The sequence below is a fragment of the Zophobas morio genome, unplaced genomic scaffold (genome assembly GCF_036711695.1).
Source record: "Zophobas morio isolate AGI-343-1 ecotype UQ-CSIRO unplaced genomic scaffold, CSIRO_AGI_Zmor_V1 ptg000012l, whole genome shotgun sequence".
NCBI lineage: Eukaryota > Metazoa > Arthropoda > Insecta > Coleoptera > Tenebrionidae > Zophobas > Zophobas morio.
Window position 1 is genome coordinate 23,389,067 of NW_026972117.1, and position 18,521 is coordinate 23,407,587.

Sequence of the window (18,521 nt, forward strand, 5' to 3'; positions counted from 1 at the left end):
AGCGTCGTTCGAAGTCAGTGGTCCAGCTGCAAAAATTTCAGTTAATGAAATGACTCGAAATATACAAAATATTAATCAAATGATAGCCTATATATATTTTAATTCTTGTTAATTTTTGTTTACTTATGTACAAAGATTTTCTTACGACTCAATTAAAGCAAGATTTGCAAGCTGAAATGAACAATCGTGCTTTCATGAGTGTCATGTGAAACGTCAGCTAGTGAAATTTAATAAGGTGCAAATACGTGTTACGCTTACTTCGCAGGATACAGCCCTATTATGGGATTGCTACATCAGCATTACGCATGTGTACGTGTGAAGTTACCTTAAACTTTCACACATCCAACCAGCTGGTGGATAAATTCAGTGTTACCACATTAGCGTAACTAGTGTCAAAAGTCAATGTTATGAGTTTAGATCGTATGCTTTCAAAACATCGTTCTTAAACGTGTGTAATGTTGTAATTCGTCAACACGTACGCATAAATACTGCAGTGGAGTGTAACTTTTAACTAACAATTGCTGTTAAAATTTCTTTCGAAGTGGGGTGGTTGTTTGGTTTGCTTCGGTGAGGTGGTATGCCTGTTGGTTAAACCACTGTTGATGGTTTTGCCGGTTTAATTAAATTTGTGTGGATTTAAAAAATACTTGGTGGCTAAAATAATAAAAAAACTTGAATGAAAACAAGGCAGCATTAATTTTTATTAGCGGTATGTCAAAAAGGGCAATAAAAATCGATCGGTTGTGGGGATGATTCATCCTTGAAGAAAATCGATAATTTCGTTCCAAGTTTTATTTCTTTTTAATACCAGGAAAAACATGTTACCTGAGCCGTATTATTTAGGAAAATACTTTCACGAGACGTTTAGAGTGAACCCTGACAGTCAAAAGTATGTATAAATTTTTAGAAAAACAATCTTAACCTACAAATTATGTGTTCTAGAAAACGACTGGAATGGAAAAAACTAAAAAAGAAAACCATAAAGTCACGGAATAAACAGAAAAGTAAATTAGAACTGATGTGTGAAAATGACTTCCAGACACCACCGGAGATGGAATTACCAGGAAATGCATCAGCTTTCGCAGTGTTCGCATCGATTCGATTAGCTGTTTTAGACCGGTGGATGCGACAAGCAACTCAGGAATATTTGCAGAGTAGTTGTAGTGCACCTTTACAGGATCAGAGCGAGATTGACAGTGATACTGAAGATAATAGTCAAAGTAGCACGTATATTCCAATTAAAGTGTCAAAAGTTGTTGGCCTAGGACTCAGATCAGTTTTTGAACTAATTAAAGAGAGTCGTATAACTCATCCAACTCTTTGTACAAAAGCACTGTCAGCGTTGTTAGATGTCTTGCAAGGACAAACTCCAGAAGGATTGAAATCAGAACCACCGGATGTGATTGATCCTTTGTTTGATCTTTTACTGGACTTGGCATGTATGCATGGACCTGAAAGCTCAGTTCCAAATGATGGTACTCATTTAACTGCAATAGCTTGTGCGTGTTTGTTGTCCTTAGTTGTGGTTAGAGGTGATACTGGAAAATATTTATCGGCAGCTGCAGCATTACTAATGTGTCCTAGAGCTTTATCTGTGCAAAATATACAGGTACATAAATAGTAGAGGCTTTTTAGTTTACATATATATATATAGTCATAAATTTGTTGTTTTTTAAAATTGCATGAAAATTGTAGATGCCAGCTGTGCTGTCATCACTCCAAAGAAGTGTTCAAGGCGTATTATTAGGCAAAGTAATTCGACCAGACTGGATAACACATGGCGTCCCTAATGATTCTAAAATTGATTCCTTTATAGTAAAAATGCCACATGATTTACAAAATATAATTTTATTATTAAAGTCACTTGCTTGTGATGGTCAATACCTTTATTTGTTCACCTGTCATGGTCTTTTGAAAATAGGGACTGGCTATGGTGGGACTCTCAAAGGTCATGTTTACTTTTGGAAGCCAGATTTTTATCCTAATGATACAGGAAGTTTAGTATATTGTCCGGTAATATCTTTTTCCAGTAACGTGTATTTTATGTGAGAGTTCAAATTTTAGGATAATTTATATTTAAAACTGAATGGTCGACGAGGCAACGAATTTTTAATAGTAGAAAGAACAAATTTGTTAATATCGGGGTCCGTTCCGTTACATAGTCGGGACGAATCTGCCTCAGTAATTTTTTCTGATGGCGACAACTTGGGAACTATTTCTCCTTCAAGAGATGTAAGTTTTCGCAGTATTCATAATTTCATGTTTCTATAAATTTTTCTTTCAGGACGGTTTTGTTGTTCGAATTTTAAATCAGCATGCGTCTCCTGCGTCACTAGTTACTGAACTTCCATTAAAATTAGCAAGAAAGTGTGTTGATGTGTTTGGGGTCGCCCCATTTGATGAAGAAGGTAGTTCTCATACTGTTAATACTGGCAGTGAGGAAGAAGTGGCCACTATTTGTGCTGGAAAGGAGTTTGGTTTAATTAAAACCACTACCGGAAAAGTATTCATTTGTACTATTTTTGTTTTTTATTTATTTATTATTTATTTAAAACTAGGTTCTATATTGCGGCAAAGCTTCATCTTTGGGGATCAAACAAGCCGGGGTACGAACTGGTAAATGGTCTGAACTGGTTTTGACAAAAGCCCCAAAAGTTACCCATATTGCAGTTGGTCATGATGGTCTGCATGCAATATTATTAACTGAAGATGGATCTGTATTTTTCGCCGGTAAATACAATCGTATTTAATATAATTTGGATTATATGTTTAATATTGAGTAGGTACTGCACGACGCGGGGAAGATGGAGATCAGAGTAAAGTTCGACGACAACCTAAACCTATTAAGCCTAAGAAAATGATTAAAGTTGATGGACAATTCATTGTTTCAGCAGCTTGCAATAATGGAACGACGGCTTTAGTAACAAGAGATGGAGAATTGTTAATGTTTGGAAAAGATACTGCTCATGTTGATTCATCCACAGGTGAGTTTTATTCAGATACGATTAGAAAACAAAGAATTTGGACAAATTGATCGTTTATGGATGTGTTTATGTTATGTGTTTGATAATAAAATAAAGGTGTGTAGACATAACTGGTCGCAAGTGTGACTACTTGGAGACTATTGTTATCGTTCACGAAAGTTTTAGCTCAAGTTGTTTTAATTTTTACGTGTTCGTCATAGTGGGGTGCATTTATTGAATTTTTTGAGGGATCCACACTAAAACGCCTATGAAGTCAAAATTATAAGTGCACTATATTTTTCGACGTACTCTACTTGTAAATTTTTTTATAAAAATAACTCAAGATGTGCGTGGCGTCTCATGTGATTTGAGTAAAAATATTAAAATTATTAAAAGGTCAATAACGATGAAATTCAAAACTAGAACATTAACTCATCCATTTCCCACGTGAGTGAGATATCGGTGATATGAAAAGTTATAGTTATGAAACATGTACCGAATGTTGCACAAACATTTCTGTAAACTAGTTTGGGCCCAATGCCGTTTCATAAACTACAAGTACCTATAGGAATATATTATTTTATAAAATTTAAAACATGTTGAATGTACAAAAATTTGGGGGGATGTAATTGTATTGTTGGTGAAGATGGGACAAATTTTGGTTAGGTTAAGGTTAAGGATTAAAATATTTTACACGTCCGCTGCAATTTACCCTAGGTATCTTGCCTGACGTCAGTGAGCTAATTTTAATCCTCTCTATAATCACATTTCTTACTTGGGATTAAATAAAAATAAAATAGAGTAAATGGAATGTGTATTAGAGTAGAGGTCAAATAATTAGAGAACAGCACAATTGTAAAATAAATCGCAATTTTTATCTCCCGAGTGTAAATTAAAGAAGTATTGTACATAATGAGGATCGAAAACTTTCAAGTTTTCTCAACGTTTCACGTTCTCTAGAGCATGAAAACATAGATCTCCCGTTTCCGTTCGTCTGTCATTATGTCGTATGTGTCAATTTTTATTAGGTACATAATCTTCGAAACTGCCGGACGGATTGTTGTCACACCCCATTGTTTTATTATTAGTATGTATTACATTGCTCGTGTCAGAATTAACATACGTGTTCTTGCTGCAATGTTGATCGAGATAGTTTCAAATGAGGACACTCACTAGAAATGTATGCATAGCCTTACACTTTATCAGTGTATTCATATTTTTGGAACAATTGTTAATTCGTTTGTTATCATGGGTGGTGAAGAGCACCCCAGACTAACTATATATAAACAAGTTAAGTGTGTTTTCAAACATAATGCGTTCAGATCAAAGGCAGTGGCGGAGTATGAATGATTAAACTATGATATGAAATATATATATATAGCATTTCATTAAAAGAGTTGGATGTTGATGTTGACAAACAAAAAAAAATAGTGCGTCGAAACACATTTATATGGTGTTAAAAAATATATAGAGTGTTATTTCATTTCTTTCACTGTTACTGGTGTTCTCTATATTTGTTTTAATGTGTAGACGTTGGTACTACAGATGTGCATTTTGTTAAATTCTAAAATATTTTTAATTTGGAAATAAAAACTATTAATGTAGAAGAAATTTAGTTTACAGAGAATAGATAGAGATATTAAAATTCTGTAAACACCATTGTTTGTACTTGAAAGAGAAAGCTTAATTTAGCACATTGCAAATATGACGAGTATATGACGTCGGCATATACAACGTGTATATTTTGAACGGATTTTGATAGACTATTAAATTGTGGTTACAATGATATACGATATTTATATATTTATTTCATTTTAAATTCATTAAAAAATAAAATTTATAAGCGTGAAAAAATAAAAATCGAATTTTCACTACACTGGAGGATTACCTTCATTTTACGAAAGTTTTAGCATATTTATTATTTTATTTTTGGAAACAGCGTTATTATGTGAAATAAAAATAACCGGTTTTGAAACAAATCTTATTGGTTATAAAATAAAGCGTGAGTGCTATATTGTGGTCAACTTTCATTCATTTATGTTTATCAATTTTATTTTATTTTCTTGTGTGTCAAATGACAATGAAACAAATATCGAAAGTGATCCTTTAAAAAATGTACGTATGTACCAAAGTAAGCTTTGTTAAGAGTTAAACAGAACACTATGTATAATACGAGTACATAATTATGTAACAGTCCAATTCATTAGTTTTGAAAAACATAAAAAATATAAACTAGAAAATACTACATAATGCAAAAAAAAAATGTAAAGAACAGTCTAATAATTACGTGATTCGCGTCAGTTAAGAGGAGTTGCTACGTTTGGCTCTTATTTTTGTCAGTATATTTCCAAAATGTAAGATCTCCATTATTAACGTACTTATTGTTATGAAATTTTAAATGGAACTTGTCCACAACTTTCACTACATAGCTCCCAGTGCAGTTTTTTTAACAGTTTATTGTCATATATTTTTAAAATTTTGTTGAAATTTTTGTATCACGTATTTGAAAATATCAATATTTCAGTTATTTATGGAAATTTTGGAACGGGGTTTTCACCACTGTTTGCAGCTAGCAAAACTTTAGAAATCGTACTAGATCTATTTTTGACTTTATTTGTTGGGACTGAGATATAGTAAAAATAAAAGTTGGCAACTCCTACGACACAAGCTTTTTTTACTGTGTATCGTTTCTAACAAAAAAATCGACGATATATCTGGTAGGATTTCTGGAGTTCTGTAAGCTGAGAACAATGTTGAAAACTGTTCAATTAAAAGAAAAATATGATCACAAATTGTTTTTCACAAAATTGCTCTTCCGTTATACCGGGTGTCTGGAAAATGGCGGATTAACTCTCCGCTACGCTCTTAACAATCAACTGGTGAGTCTGGAAAAAATAATTAAAAAAATCCTTCCCACATTTTGGTGGAGTTATAATGATTTTAAAATTGGTTCTTTTGCTACGTTTAACAACTAAACAACTCATTCATTATCACAACAACTATTAATAAAACTTTTAGTTAATATTTTTCTCGACCATGACCATGTTTAATTACCATTTCAGTTAGAATGCACAAAGATATGGCTGTGTTGTTTTTGTAATAATTTGATAAAATTCCATTTGACAACAATGTTTGCCTGATATAAAGCGAAGGTGGATTTAGGTCACCATCGTTACTAAGAAACCAGAAAGTAAGCCGGAGGTATTCGCGCATTAGGTGTGTGCTGTGTTGCCAATTTTACTTTTATGAAATCACGTTTTTTTCGTAATCTAAAATCATAAAGATTTTTTTATAATTTTTTTGGAACTCCCCAAACTCCCGTATATAACGTACTGAAGAGTTAATCCGCCATTTTCCAGACAGGCGGTATAAAGAAAGTTATGGACAACATATATTTAAAACTTCGAACCATAAGTCTGTTAATAACGGAGATATTACATTCTGAAAATAGACCAAAAATTCCACTCAGAAAACGTAGCGACTGGCCTTAATAAGTAATTCTAATATTTAATAACTTAAAGAACAAAGTAATACAAAAATTTGTATAGCCGAAAATGAAAATGGTGATATACCGGGTGTCCCAGCGTATCTATTCCACTCAAATAATATCTCAATTATTTTAAAACATAAAAAATTGAAATTTTGTTATATTCAATAAATGTAAATGTCTATTAAATGGATAGTTTACTGGCATCGTATTAATCAGTTATAATATCAGTTTCGCCGGAAATCACATCAATTTTCTTTTTTTTTTTTTAATACAAAAGGCTATAATTTTTCAATACATTTTTTGTATTTTCAACTATCACATGATACGATGTTATTTATGTACTTGAATGTTTTAAAACGTCCTTAAAATACAAAAAAGAAAAGAGATTGAAAACGACCATATGCAATTAAGTATTTTAATAAAACCAAAGTTTAAAGCAAAATAAGGAGGTGTTCGATCTGGAGATCTCGCAGGCCACCAAATTGCTCCATTTTTGTCAATTCATCTATGAGAAAATTTATCATTCAAATAATTTATTATTATTCGCCCCTTATGTGATGGTGCACCATCTTGCTGGAAATACATTCTCTCGCGACGAGTGGAACATAACACAGGAAGTTTGTTTACAACAAATTCAAAATTTGCGAATTTAGATTTCCTTCGTAAAATTTAGGCCCGATAATTTGACTGTAAATTACTCCACACCAAACGTTGGTACCCCATATGTGTTGAAAATTAGTTTCATTTAGCCAATGAGGATTTTCTGAGCCCAATAATGGCAATTATGTCGATTCACGATTACAGTATTATTAAAACGAGTTTCATTTGACTATAAAATATTACTTAAGATACCCTTTTTATGTGCGTCCGTCAGCCAAGCATAAAAGCCAGTCTTCTTTCAAAATTAGGTGGCACTAAAGCTTGATGTAAATGAATTTTGTAAACATGATATTTCGCCGTTTTTAAAATTCTTTGTATAGATTTGCCTGAAGGAAATCTGAGGATCCACATTAATCTTCTTCATCTGTTGCCATTTTTCGTAAAAAGACTGTGCGTTTCTTTTTGAAAGATCCTGATTGTTCTAAATTTGTTGCTAATCTTGCAAAATACATACAACTTGGTTGTTGTCTCTCCGGAGATCTTTCTTCGTATAAAGCTCTGGATTGTCTTCTATTTCGTCTACACTCTCCGTTAATAAGTACCATATCGAACTTTTCGGCATTATTTTAATCTAGAAATGACAAGCTAGAACACGAAAATACGAGGAAACGTTGCTTGAGAAACGCCTCCGTATTTTTGGTTTTTTTAAATTTTAAAGCTTCTAGTTTCTGTTATACCGACTCATAATTCATTAAAAAGAGAAAAAAATGCGCTCTTTAATGGTACTACAAGCTGTACTATTTTAAATTTAGAAAAAAAAGTTGATGTCAGTTTCGATGAAACTGAAGACTATACGATACCAAAAGTCTCTTCATTTAATGGATTGTATTACATATATTGAACATACCTAAGTTCAAATTTTTGTTTTAAAATAATTGAGATATTTGAGTGGAACAGGTATGCTGGGACACCCGATATAAAAAAATATGAAATTTAAAATTCAGCCTATTTAAATTTAAACAAACAAGACTTTTATAAATCATGTTAAATTTGAATCCTAAAATTATTTGTTTTCCACCAAATTAGGTATTAGATCATTTGCCTTTGCTGAAATTAAGTAAATCAAAATACGCCAGAATTAAACTGTTATAATTGTTAATTTTTGTTATCAAAATACTATATACATATATTTATATCTTCCCATCAATATAGGAATAAATAAATATAAAAATTGACAAGGATAACCATGATTTTTAAGGTGATGGCGATTGTCCTAAACCGGTGTCCTGACTCATATAACATGATATGACATCACCAAAAGTTATTAATTATCACCCGTTACAAGGTTGTTAAGAAAATAAATATGTCCTGTTAAGTGTTTTTTTTTTCTAGCGGTTCTAGGACTGAATGCAACAATTCACCTTTAACTTGATGTTCGTTAAATTATTATAAAACTTGATCTTTTACAGGACTCGTTTGCAACTTAAAGGGCGAGTTTATAGTTCAGGTCGCATTAGGTAAAGCTCACGCAGTAGCACTCACAAGCAAAGGTCAAGTTTACACTTTCGGCATCAATAATAAGTACCAATGCGGTAGAGATTTTGTCTCGACCAATAAAGAAGGTATTTTTGGTACCACCATTATAAAAAATAAATAAATAAAAAATTAATTGAAGGTACTTCCCATAATATTGTCGCAATGGATACTTGCGGTACACAGGACGAGCACGACCTTTACGAAGAAAGTGACGAAAACAGAAAAGACAGTGAAACGGTGGCCGGAGGTTCTGATTGTAACGTAATAGAACCGCACCAGAATATGTGTCCTGCAGGAATGCACTCGTGGCACGACAACAAATGCATGATATGTACTGTCTGCAGGGAATGTACAGGCTATTCTATAAGTTGCTTATCATCAATGAGTGCCGAACGAAATCCTGGACAGTAAGTTAAAGTAAATTTTAAGCAATCCCAGGCGCAGCTTTGATTTTGTAGGGAATGTGGATGTGGCGAAGGAGACAGTGGGTGCTCTATATGCGGTTGTTGCCGTATATGTGCGAGGGAAGTGGTCGACAATTCTGAGTTGGCGGATTTAGCTGGGATGATGAGACTCGATTTAATTTTCCGCGATAAAGTTTTGATTCCACCGAGACAGAGAACAAAATTGCAAGAACAAGTATTTTTGTGGTTTGTTTTTTATATATCAAAATTTATTTGTGAATTTGGTAGATACAAAGTCGGTTAGAAGAGCGAAAAAATAGGGGTAGGAAATCGAGTGCCGGTCCTAGTAAACAAACTGCTAAAGTTAAGACTTTAAGACCTGCGGTATCTGCGTCGCCCACTCACAGATCTGGTAATAACTCGGTCAGACAATGTAATGTTCTGGGAACAGGTATGTATGGAACGAATTTCAAAATAAAGCACAACACTTGGAAATTTTTCTTCATTTTATTTCATGACGTGAAGATTTAGATATATTCAGTATTTAAAAAAGACTCATTCTAAGAGTTGTCCTTATTTTCCATATATATAGTACATTTTCTTTTAATCTGACTTCTGTCTTCTAAAATCTTACCATAACACTATTATAGTAAAAGAGCAAGGAGGATCTGACGTTGAACGCGACGCCACAAGAATTGCATGCTTACCACCCGCAAAAATTCACTTACCATCTGACAGTCCCGTCGTTCAAATTGCTTGTGGACTGCATCACAGTGTCGTACTTTTACAAAACGGACAGGTACACATCACGTACTAAATTTCTATTCAACTATTAATTACTAACTTGCTAATGTTGTAATTGTGGAATAATAATACCAATTTTACATTAGGTATACAGTTTCGGGTCAAATTTATATGGTCAGTTGGGATGTGGGGACATCTTGGCAAAAAATAGTCTACAACTTGTGAAACTTCCGTGTAGCGCTGTACATATTGCAGCAGGCAGTAACCATACAGTAGTATTAACTTCGAAAGGAGAGGTCTACACGTTTGGAAATTATCAAGTAAGACGACTGTCAGGTGCATTTTGACAGCGTTCACTTTATTTTTGGGTGGTTTTCTCTAGAAGGGGCAGTTGGGGAGACAGCCACCTACTTCCTCACCTCAGGATTGTTCTCAGCCTGGTCAAAGCAGCAGCTCTAGGTATAGCAACCCAAGAACCCCTTGGTACTGTATTCCAGCCCTGATACCAAACGTCGGTCCTAAGCACGGTCGTAGAGCAACCTGGGTAGGAGCATCTGGCGATCAAACCTTTTTAAAAATTGACGAAAGTCTGATTAATTCCATTAGTATTTCGAAATCGATAGTTACAGCCAATAAATATTCAATAAGTAAGGAAATTATTTATCTCAAGAAGTTTTAAGTAACAATTTATTTTAGTGTTGTTACCAAGCCATGAGGAAACAGCACGTAGTTTCAAATGTTTGGTAATCAATAAAAGAGACGGCAACTGCAATTCTTTCAAAGGTCCAGAACAAGTAGATTTCTGCAGCAAAATCGTGTGCATGGACCCTATCTACAACGTACTATGGTCATACAACGCCATTAGCAACGAAGTTATCTGCTATAACATAATCGCAACCGAGTTACAAACCAAAAATACCGTTAAAACCTTCGATAACAAATTCCTTTTTCAAGTGAAAACACTAAACGATAGCATTTCCGAAATCTCTGACAATACTTTCAACATTGCTTCTATATTATCACCGGAATTGTCTTTACCCGTAATCACCAACTGTCACGTAACTAGGTTTCAAGCAGCCATTAATTTGCTGTGCTGCTTAGACACACTAACTGTAGCACATGACTTACAAATGGCCGCAGTTAAGGAAGAAATAGACGAAAGACAACTAGTATCTGGAAAACAATATTCAAAAGAAGATTTTCAAAGTGTGAACCGGTTTGAAAATCATGGTGGGGGCTGGGGATACTCTGGTCATAGCATCGAAGCTATTCGATTTATGGCTGATACTGATATACTTTTGGGTGGTTTTGGGTTATTCGGAGGTCGTGGCGAATATACCGCAAAATTAAAATTGTTGGACATAGGGCCTGATGGGGGCGAACAAGAAGGTGATGGTGAGCTGCTCGCTGAAACTGAGGAGGTTCCATATGAATGCGGACCGCGACAGAAGTATCCGCTACTATTTGATGAACCTATACAGCTGCAGGTTAGTGGAAGATTCACCAGTTAAGTAAAATGTGTTATGAAATTTTTGTAGGCCCATCGTTGGTACGTTGCTTGGTGCCGCATAAGCGGCCCCAGTAGTGACTGTGGCTCTTCTGGTCAAACTATGGTAACGACGGAAGATCAAGTTTTGTTCTATTTCAAATCGTCAAAGAAATCTAACAATGGAACGGATGTTAATGCCGGTCAAATACCTCAACTACTATACAAAGTTATTACTCCTGAGAATAGCGCGCCACCGAGACAAGTGGATATCATAGAACCGGTGCATATTTTATCCAAAGACTTTTCTAGAACTGTCACTAAAGAGTGTTTTCAAAGTCTTCTGTCACTTCTTCAGTGGTCCTGGAATACGTTTAAGTGGGGAGTTGTTGAGGGACAGTCTATTAAAAACATGTACACTAATTTGGAGTTGGAACGTTTGGTGTACATTAGTCGAGCGAGTTTGAGGCTCATTCACACATACACTAATGAGATATATCCAAGTCAGATTATAAAAAAGATTCCTTTGGAGAATGTTCATTTGGCTGAAAGTGTAGGCGATGTGCGAACCTTGCTAAAACAAATCTTGTCGGATAACTTGCCGATTCTCTTGCACAAAAAATCCAGCAAATCTAAAAACCTAACCCAAAATATCGTTCTTATGAACAGTCTACTTGAAGAATGTCACAACACTTTTGTTGCTTGTTTTCACGCATTTTACCCCACCGCGTACTTAAAATGGAATTGTTTGTGCGATTTATTGTCTGAAATAGATAAAGTAAGAGTCACTTTTCTTCTAACTAAGTATCCATCAAAAATCACATTTTAGGAATCATCTAGGTCGTCACCTTTCAACAGCCAACGATTACTAAGTGCCGTATTATGTGCTTTATGCGCCCCTAGTGTACGCTTGAGGAGTACTTTCCCTTTGTTGGGAAGCACAATAAGTGCGGATAACTCGATGCACAGAGGTTTAAGTCCATCAGACAATTCCGGTGCACCTATGATGAATATTTCGGACTCCCACCACTATCCAGTTCTCGTAGAACAAATGAGTTACAAAAGCCAAGTAAGCCCCATGTAGGGTTTTCATCATACGACTTCAGATGAAGTTTTTTCAGATGGACTGCTACCTCGGTCCCTTGTGGCAGTGGAAGGATGTTTTAGACCGTCTTTTGCAGTTAGTTTCCGAACCTATAAATCAAACGCTTAAAAACAGTAAAACTACGTGTTTGCCTGGACTCACTAAACACTGCTGTCATTTGTTAGCGAGAGTGGTGGCGGAGTTGGTTCATCAGTGCAGTACCACTGAAGTACGAAAATTATATAACTGTGTGTCTTTTTCACTAAAATGGTTTCGTAGGAAGATTTACAAAGTGCGTGTGGGAGAATATTACACATGACGACGTCGAGATTTACAAGGACCAATCAATCACGCACTTGGAACACAGGCAATGGATCTCCTGATGCTATTTGTTTTCAAGTAGACCGTCCAGGTATTTCCGTTGCCGGGGTGGGAGTGTATGGCGGAATCGGTCACTATGAATACGAATTAGAGCTACTTGAGGATGTAAGTAATACACAAACAATATCGCTTGTCGCTATAAATACCATTACAGCAAAGTTCGCTTAGCGGTTCCGAAAGCCATACCCACACTCAGCGCTGGAACAGTTTAGAAATAACCAGAGGTTCTTTCGTACCTGAGGATTTTGCTCCAGATATAATCGAAATTAAGTTTGACAGGCCAGTACCGATCAAAGTAAGTGTAATTTAAGTATGTTGCATGCACGTGACTAATATCACGTCGTGTAGGAAAATATTAAGTACGCTATAAGATTGCGAAATCACGGTGGTAGAACTAACAATGGTGATGGAGGATTAAATTCCGTAAAAGGTTCCGATAACACTACTTTCACTTTTTCCACGTGTTCATTGAGTTTTAACGGCACCACACTTACAAGGGGGCAGATTCCTGTGATAATGTATTATAGGTAAATGTTGATTTACAGGTGGTTTCCCTGTTTAAAAACGAATCGTTATTTTAGTAATCCGGTGGAATGTGGAAAAACATCCACGACTAAATTAGAACAGCAAGCTCGCAAAGCTGCGCTTTCTATGGCGAGTGCTATAATTCAAAGTGCTTGTGAATTGATGGCTTCTGCGAGAGAAAAGGCTGAGGAAATGTCTTCAGCCGAGGTTTTGAGTAACTCGTATATGGTCATGACACTTTTACCTTTAGTATTGGCACATATCAGTCCTCTGGCGACTAGTGATCCACGTGTACGTAAATAACGCTACAATTTATTTTTTATTTTAAAATTTTATATTTTAGAGCGCAGTACACATACTGACACTAATTCAAGAAATATTGCCTCACGTTTCTGCTCTGAATTTGCTTGGTGGATCAACGCCTATAATAAATAAGTCACTTGTTTCGTCTAACTTATCTATAACACAGGACAGTGTAGAATATAAAACCAACACTACTAGCCATCATTACACTTGGGTACAGGGGGATCATCCTTACAAACCTGCCACAGTTTCAAATTACCGGTAAATCAGTTGAATTTGTAGCTTTGGTAGGATTTACACACTTGCTTTATAGGGTGATTTTTCCGGAAAGTGTGAAGTGGATGACTTTAGAATTTGATCCAGCCTGTGCCACCGCTCAACCCGAAGACTCTCTTCAACTATACGTTCCTTCACTTGATTATCCTGCTAAAACAGTTCCTAATAAATCTTTCGATTTAGACGAAACCGAATCGCCGCCTCTACCATATTGGCCGGTCCTGCACAAATTCACCAGCTGGTATTCTCAGTTGCATTTAACTTATTCTTGAAACTAATGTGTCGTGTAGTTTGCAGTGGCCCACAAATTCCGTAGTTCTTCCAGGCAACGAAGTCATCTTTTCGTTGGAGACGGCATCCGATTATCTCAAGGATGATAGGTCTAGTTCTTACGGTTTTAAATGTTTGGTGGTGGGGTACGAATGGCCTCCTGCAGGGAATGGAAGTCCTATTTCGGGGTTGAAGCACTTGGAAGCCGAGCTGGCTTTTCTAGGAGGGATGTGTGCGGCGAGTATGATGAAGAAAGATTTGCAATTGCCGACAGTTGGAGGTATTTTGCGTAGTGTGTATGTTTAGGGTGGTTTATCATTTTTTTAAATTTAGATGAAGGAGACGTCGACGTTGAAATGGCCGAAGCCGTTGCGTCTCAAACTCTGGCTGTACACGGTTCGTTGCTTTCGAAAGGTTTGGCTTTGAGCAGTCCGCCTACAGTACATCAAGCTTTGGACGGGATGTTGCCGTATAGGTAAGTGGTAGTGATACATTTTTTGTTTAAAAGCTTTTTAGGGACAATATGAAGTACATTTTATGAATATTATAAATAAAAAAAATATATTAAGGTGTAACATGTATTCAAGCAATCAGCACGGTTTTGTATAAAAGGGTGAACGTCCTGTTAGAGTTTAGTCTTGAACATCTTCTACATAAGTTTGACAACTAAAGAACGCGGCAAGCTTGCACTGGTTGCCTATATTCAACAAGGACGAGTAAACAATAATGTGTAGCACGGAAAAACTCGCAGGATTCGATACTGGGTTGCGTTTTGGATTACTTAATAATTTCCAACAAAGAAACTAGTAAGTTAGCAGAGTAAATTTAAATGAATTCTCCAAATGGTTCCACAAGCAATAAACTTTACTTAAATAAAGATAAAACCCATTTCATCAGATTTCATACAAACTCGCCTCGTGTAAATGTCACAGTCAAAGTTAGAGATAATATTATTACAAGACAGGACCGGTTATCTTTCCGGAGTTGTGCGTAGATGACACGTTAAACTGGAAAGGACATTGTTTACACGAGAAAGCAAAACCCGGCTCCATATATTATCTATACGTAATCTAAGTGAAATATTAAGTTTGGAACAGTTACCAAGTTTGTACCATGGTCGAGGTGGCTCTCTTTACCGAAGTATGATATTCAATTCTGGGGTAATCCGGTAATGGCATCGGACGTTTTTATCATTTAAAAACGCATAGTTGGCATTCCGCGACTCATCACTCATGTAAACGTCTCTTCAAAGAGTACAGTACTAATTTAACAGTCACGTGTATGTTTATATTGGTACTGTGTGTGGTCGTATTTAAAAATAAAAATTGTTGCAATAAATGACGATGTACTTATACCATTTGAATACGCAGAACAAATAAAAATTGAAAATTCCTTTGTGTAGACTAAGTAGCATTAAAAACTTTGCTTAGATACTGGATCTGGATACCTACAACATATTGCCTAAAGGAGCAACGGTTGTGAATTTGTTAACCAAATTTATTGAGAATTTCTTTGTGTAGACTGTGTAGTAGTGAATTCGTTAACCAAATTTAAGCTGCGCCTAAATTATTAATCTTAATTATTATCTTAAACGTTATGTTTAAATTTTTATTAAATCAAAGATTTTACTTTATAGGTGGATCGTCAAAATGGTTAGTATATGACTTGCTTTTCTAATAAAATTTTCTCATAGATTTTCAAAGGCGCACACTTTTTTCACTACTCCTAAACAGAGTATGTGTAGAATTTGTCGGGACATCCCTCCAGACGTGTGTTGGGCAAACTAGGTGCGAATTATGTAATGGAATAATACAAAATAAACATAAAATACCCCCTCCCCCCATTGGGTCTTCGCGATGATATTAATTTAACCGATGATAATTTTCAAGGCCCGTTTTATCAAAATGGGTCTTTTAAGATTAATTTAAATGTTATAAATAAACTATTTTGAGTGTGTATGATATAAGAACTCAGTTAAAATCTATCCAGAACTTTTAGACGTCGTTATTGAAATAAATTGAGCCTGAATAAGTGAATTTCGGCTACGTGCATTAAAACCTTGAACGGTTAAAAATCCTGAAATGAACTATGAATTTGCAAACATAAAAATTTGTCAAAATTATGCAACATTTTAGATGAGAAAATTAATAAATGAATATTACACTAATTATACTTATTGAAGTGAGACCATGGCGTCGAATGCGATTTCATTTTCAATTTTCAATTACAAACAAAATTTGAACACGTGTTTACACTGCAACCAAACAATTCAGTAACTGAGTGCCCTCAAACTTTGTAACTGCTGTACTTTCCAAACCCCCAAGGTCTCCAAAATTTAATTGTTAAATTAGGACACAACAATACTGAATAAATTATTGTTTTTGTAAGTTGATATAATTTATCTTTTGTAAGTGCGATTTTAATTGGACAAAATATAATAATAGGATTTTCTTACAATACAGAAAGTTGCTTACCTGTACCTATATAATACGTATATCACTTTTGTTTAGCTTAATTAAAATAGAGTCCGCCAAATAGTGAACATTGATTTTCTGTTTCCAAAAGTGCTTATTCCATGTCCCCCATAAAGTGTTCAGAATTATAATGGTGATGATTTACAACGCTTGCCTGCTTTTGGGCTGCTTGTCCGGATCGGACGTCGTTGACCATGATAACGTAAAATGTGTTGATAGATATCTAATTCATGCAATCTTTGTTCCTTTCAGGCAAGCAATCGGAGAGGAGGTGAGGGTTGTAAATTATCACTACCATAATTCTAAGCCGTTTATTAGTGCCCTTCCAATCAATAGAAAATAATATTCATTATTTGGCAGACTCTACTTTAATATCAGATTAATTCAGATGGTAGGATCATGTTACATTCAAAACAAGTAAAAGAGTTATTTTTCAATTTAGAAAATAACTTAAAAATTTAGCAAGAAACAAGTTTTTGTGTTACATTTTTAGCAAGTAAAAGCGATTGTTAAATTTATGACCTTATTCCGGTATTTTGTTTTTGTTTTTAGTAAACACGGTTTCCAAAATGGACGTAAATTTGTTGTGTTAACCCAAATATCCTAACCAAAATGAGACATGAGCACAAAATTTTAAAATCCACAAAAAAATCAAAACTTGGCCTTGAATACAAATATTTGAATATTGAATGTAGGTACAAGCAAAAGAAAAAAACTCAAGTTATAGTCGAGATATCAACAAACGTGCTGCAGAGGATGTTGTAACGAGATGGGAATTTAAGTTCCCCGTAGTAACTTGTCATCCTGCCTGGTGATTTTACTCTATTAACGAGTATAACAGACCACAATGCCCAAAAAACCTGTCGCATATTATACTGTACACTCCGTCTTCGCAAAACAACTTGAACGCGTGCCTCCCCACGAAGTTTACAATTAAAAATCCGTTTGGGCAAATGAAAAAGGAAGACCGTCAGCTTTGACTAGAAACCGTGTGTTCCGCTTTCATCCCGCGTTTTTTCGATTAAAAATGAAAGAAATAATAATCTTTCTCGCATTTATAACGATAACTGAATACGCGTTAGAGTTACAAGAAATGAAGCAAGCAACGTTTAATTACGCCACACTCCGTCAATAATTTTGAACAAGATGAATTTACATGAAGTTAAATTATGCATTAATTCAAGCTAATGATTAAAGCAACATCTGTGTTCACATATACATCGTCGTTGACCGAAAGTAAATCTCACATATCATGAAACAAAGTATATATGAAAATAAACCCACAGGCACCTAATTAATACGGACAAAATCAAAATCAGGTTTGGTGCGCATCCCGCGTTGCGAGAATATTTCAACAATAAAATATTCAAATTGAACTTGTGAAACGGTGATACACAAATAACAACATCAAAAAAAGAACAAATTAAACTACACATCCCCCGGCCCACGATGTTATTAACTTAACTTCTGACAATTTTCACGGTTCTTTCTCTCCAACAAACAAACAAAAACACAATAACACGTGTTAATGGAATAGTCAAAGTTTTACACATTTCATATTAGAAAATGTTTAGAAACGTGAAATTACACTAATTATATAAATAATAAAGCGGACTGTGGCGTCGCATGAGATTTATTTTTGTTTAAAAAACTGCCCTTTCATAAAATTACAACCAAAATTATGTACCAATTTTAACACGTATGTACACCCACAGCACCGAATAAGAAGTAATTAGGTCAAAAGTGACTCTCAACTTTTGTAGCTGCTGTACATTCGAACTTTTATAAACTACCAATCAAAGGGTGGTCTTCTGTCAACTTCCCTAACGCTCTACGTTGATTTTTTTTTATTTATAATTTTTCAAATGCAGTTTATTGACTATAATAGGTTTTAATTAAATTAATTAACACATGAGTTATAAATCAGGTAATAAATAATACATGCACTAGGGAAACACAGGAAGTACTGGTGTCATCATTGCGTA

The 18,521-nt window shown here is 35.0% G+C and overlaps 1 protein-coding gene across 1 annotated transcript in view; it reads left to right on the forward strand.

Annotated features, from left to right (window-relative positions):
- The first annotated feature begins 381 nt into the window (after positions 1–381).
- Positions 382–18,521, forward strand: part of LOC135128041 (E3 ubiquitin-protein ligase MYCBP2) — a 127,670-nt gene continuing 109,530 nt past the window's right edge. Inside the window, exons 1-26 of the mRNA XM_064054844.1 lie at positions 382–889; positions 943–1,609; positions 1,696–2,013; positions 2,065–2,232; positions 2,285–2,503; positions 2,559–2,730; positions 2,784–2,984; positions 8,523–8,675; positions 8,729–8,996; positions 9,048–9,228; positions 9,282–9,444; positions 9,644–9,792; positions 9,884–10,057; positions 10,120–10,384; positions 10,434–11,224; positions 11,276–12,001; positions 12,053–12,292; positions 12,336–12,536; positions 12,587–12,793; positions 12,843–12,983; positions 13,037–13,215; positions 13,270–13,504; positions 13,557–13,777; positions 13,830–14,033; positions 14,083–14,342; positions 14,396–14,537. Coding sequence (XP_063910914.1) covers positions 819–889; positions 943–1,609; positions 1,696–2,013; positions 2,065–2,232; positions 2,285–2,503; positions 2,559–2,730; positions 2,784–2,984; positions 8,523–8,675; positions 8,729–8,996; positions 9,048–9,228; positions 9,282–9,444; positions 9,644–9,792; positions 9,884–10,057; positions 10,120–10,384; positions 10,434–11,224; positions 11,276–12,001; positions 12,053–12,292; positions 12,336–12,536; positions 12,587–12,793; positions 12,843–12,983; positions 13,037–13,215; positions 13,270–13,504; positions 13,557–13,777; positions 13,830–14,033; positions 14,083–14,342; positions 14,396–14,537 — 6,716 coding nt within the window. The 5' untranslated portion in view covers positions 382–818. The remainder of the gene's footprint in view (positions 890–942; positions 1,610–1,695; positions 2,014–2,064; positions 2,233–2,284; positions 2,504–2,558; positions 2,731–2,783; positions 2,985–8,522; positions 8,676–8,728; positions 8,997–9,047; positions 9,229–9,281; positions 9,445–9,643; positions 9,793–9,883; positions 10,058–10,119; positions 10,385–10,433; positions 11,225–11,275; positions 12,002–12,052; positions 12,293–12,335; positions 12,537–12,586; positions 12,794–12,842; positions 12,984–13,036; positions 13,216–13,269; positions 13,505–13,556; positions 13,778–13,829; positions 14,034–14,082; positions 14,343–14,395; positions 14,538–18,521) is intronic.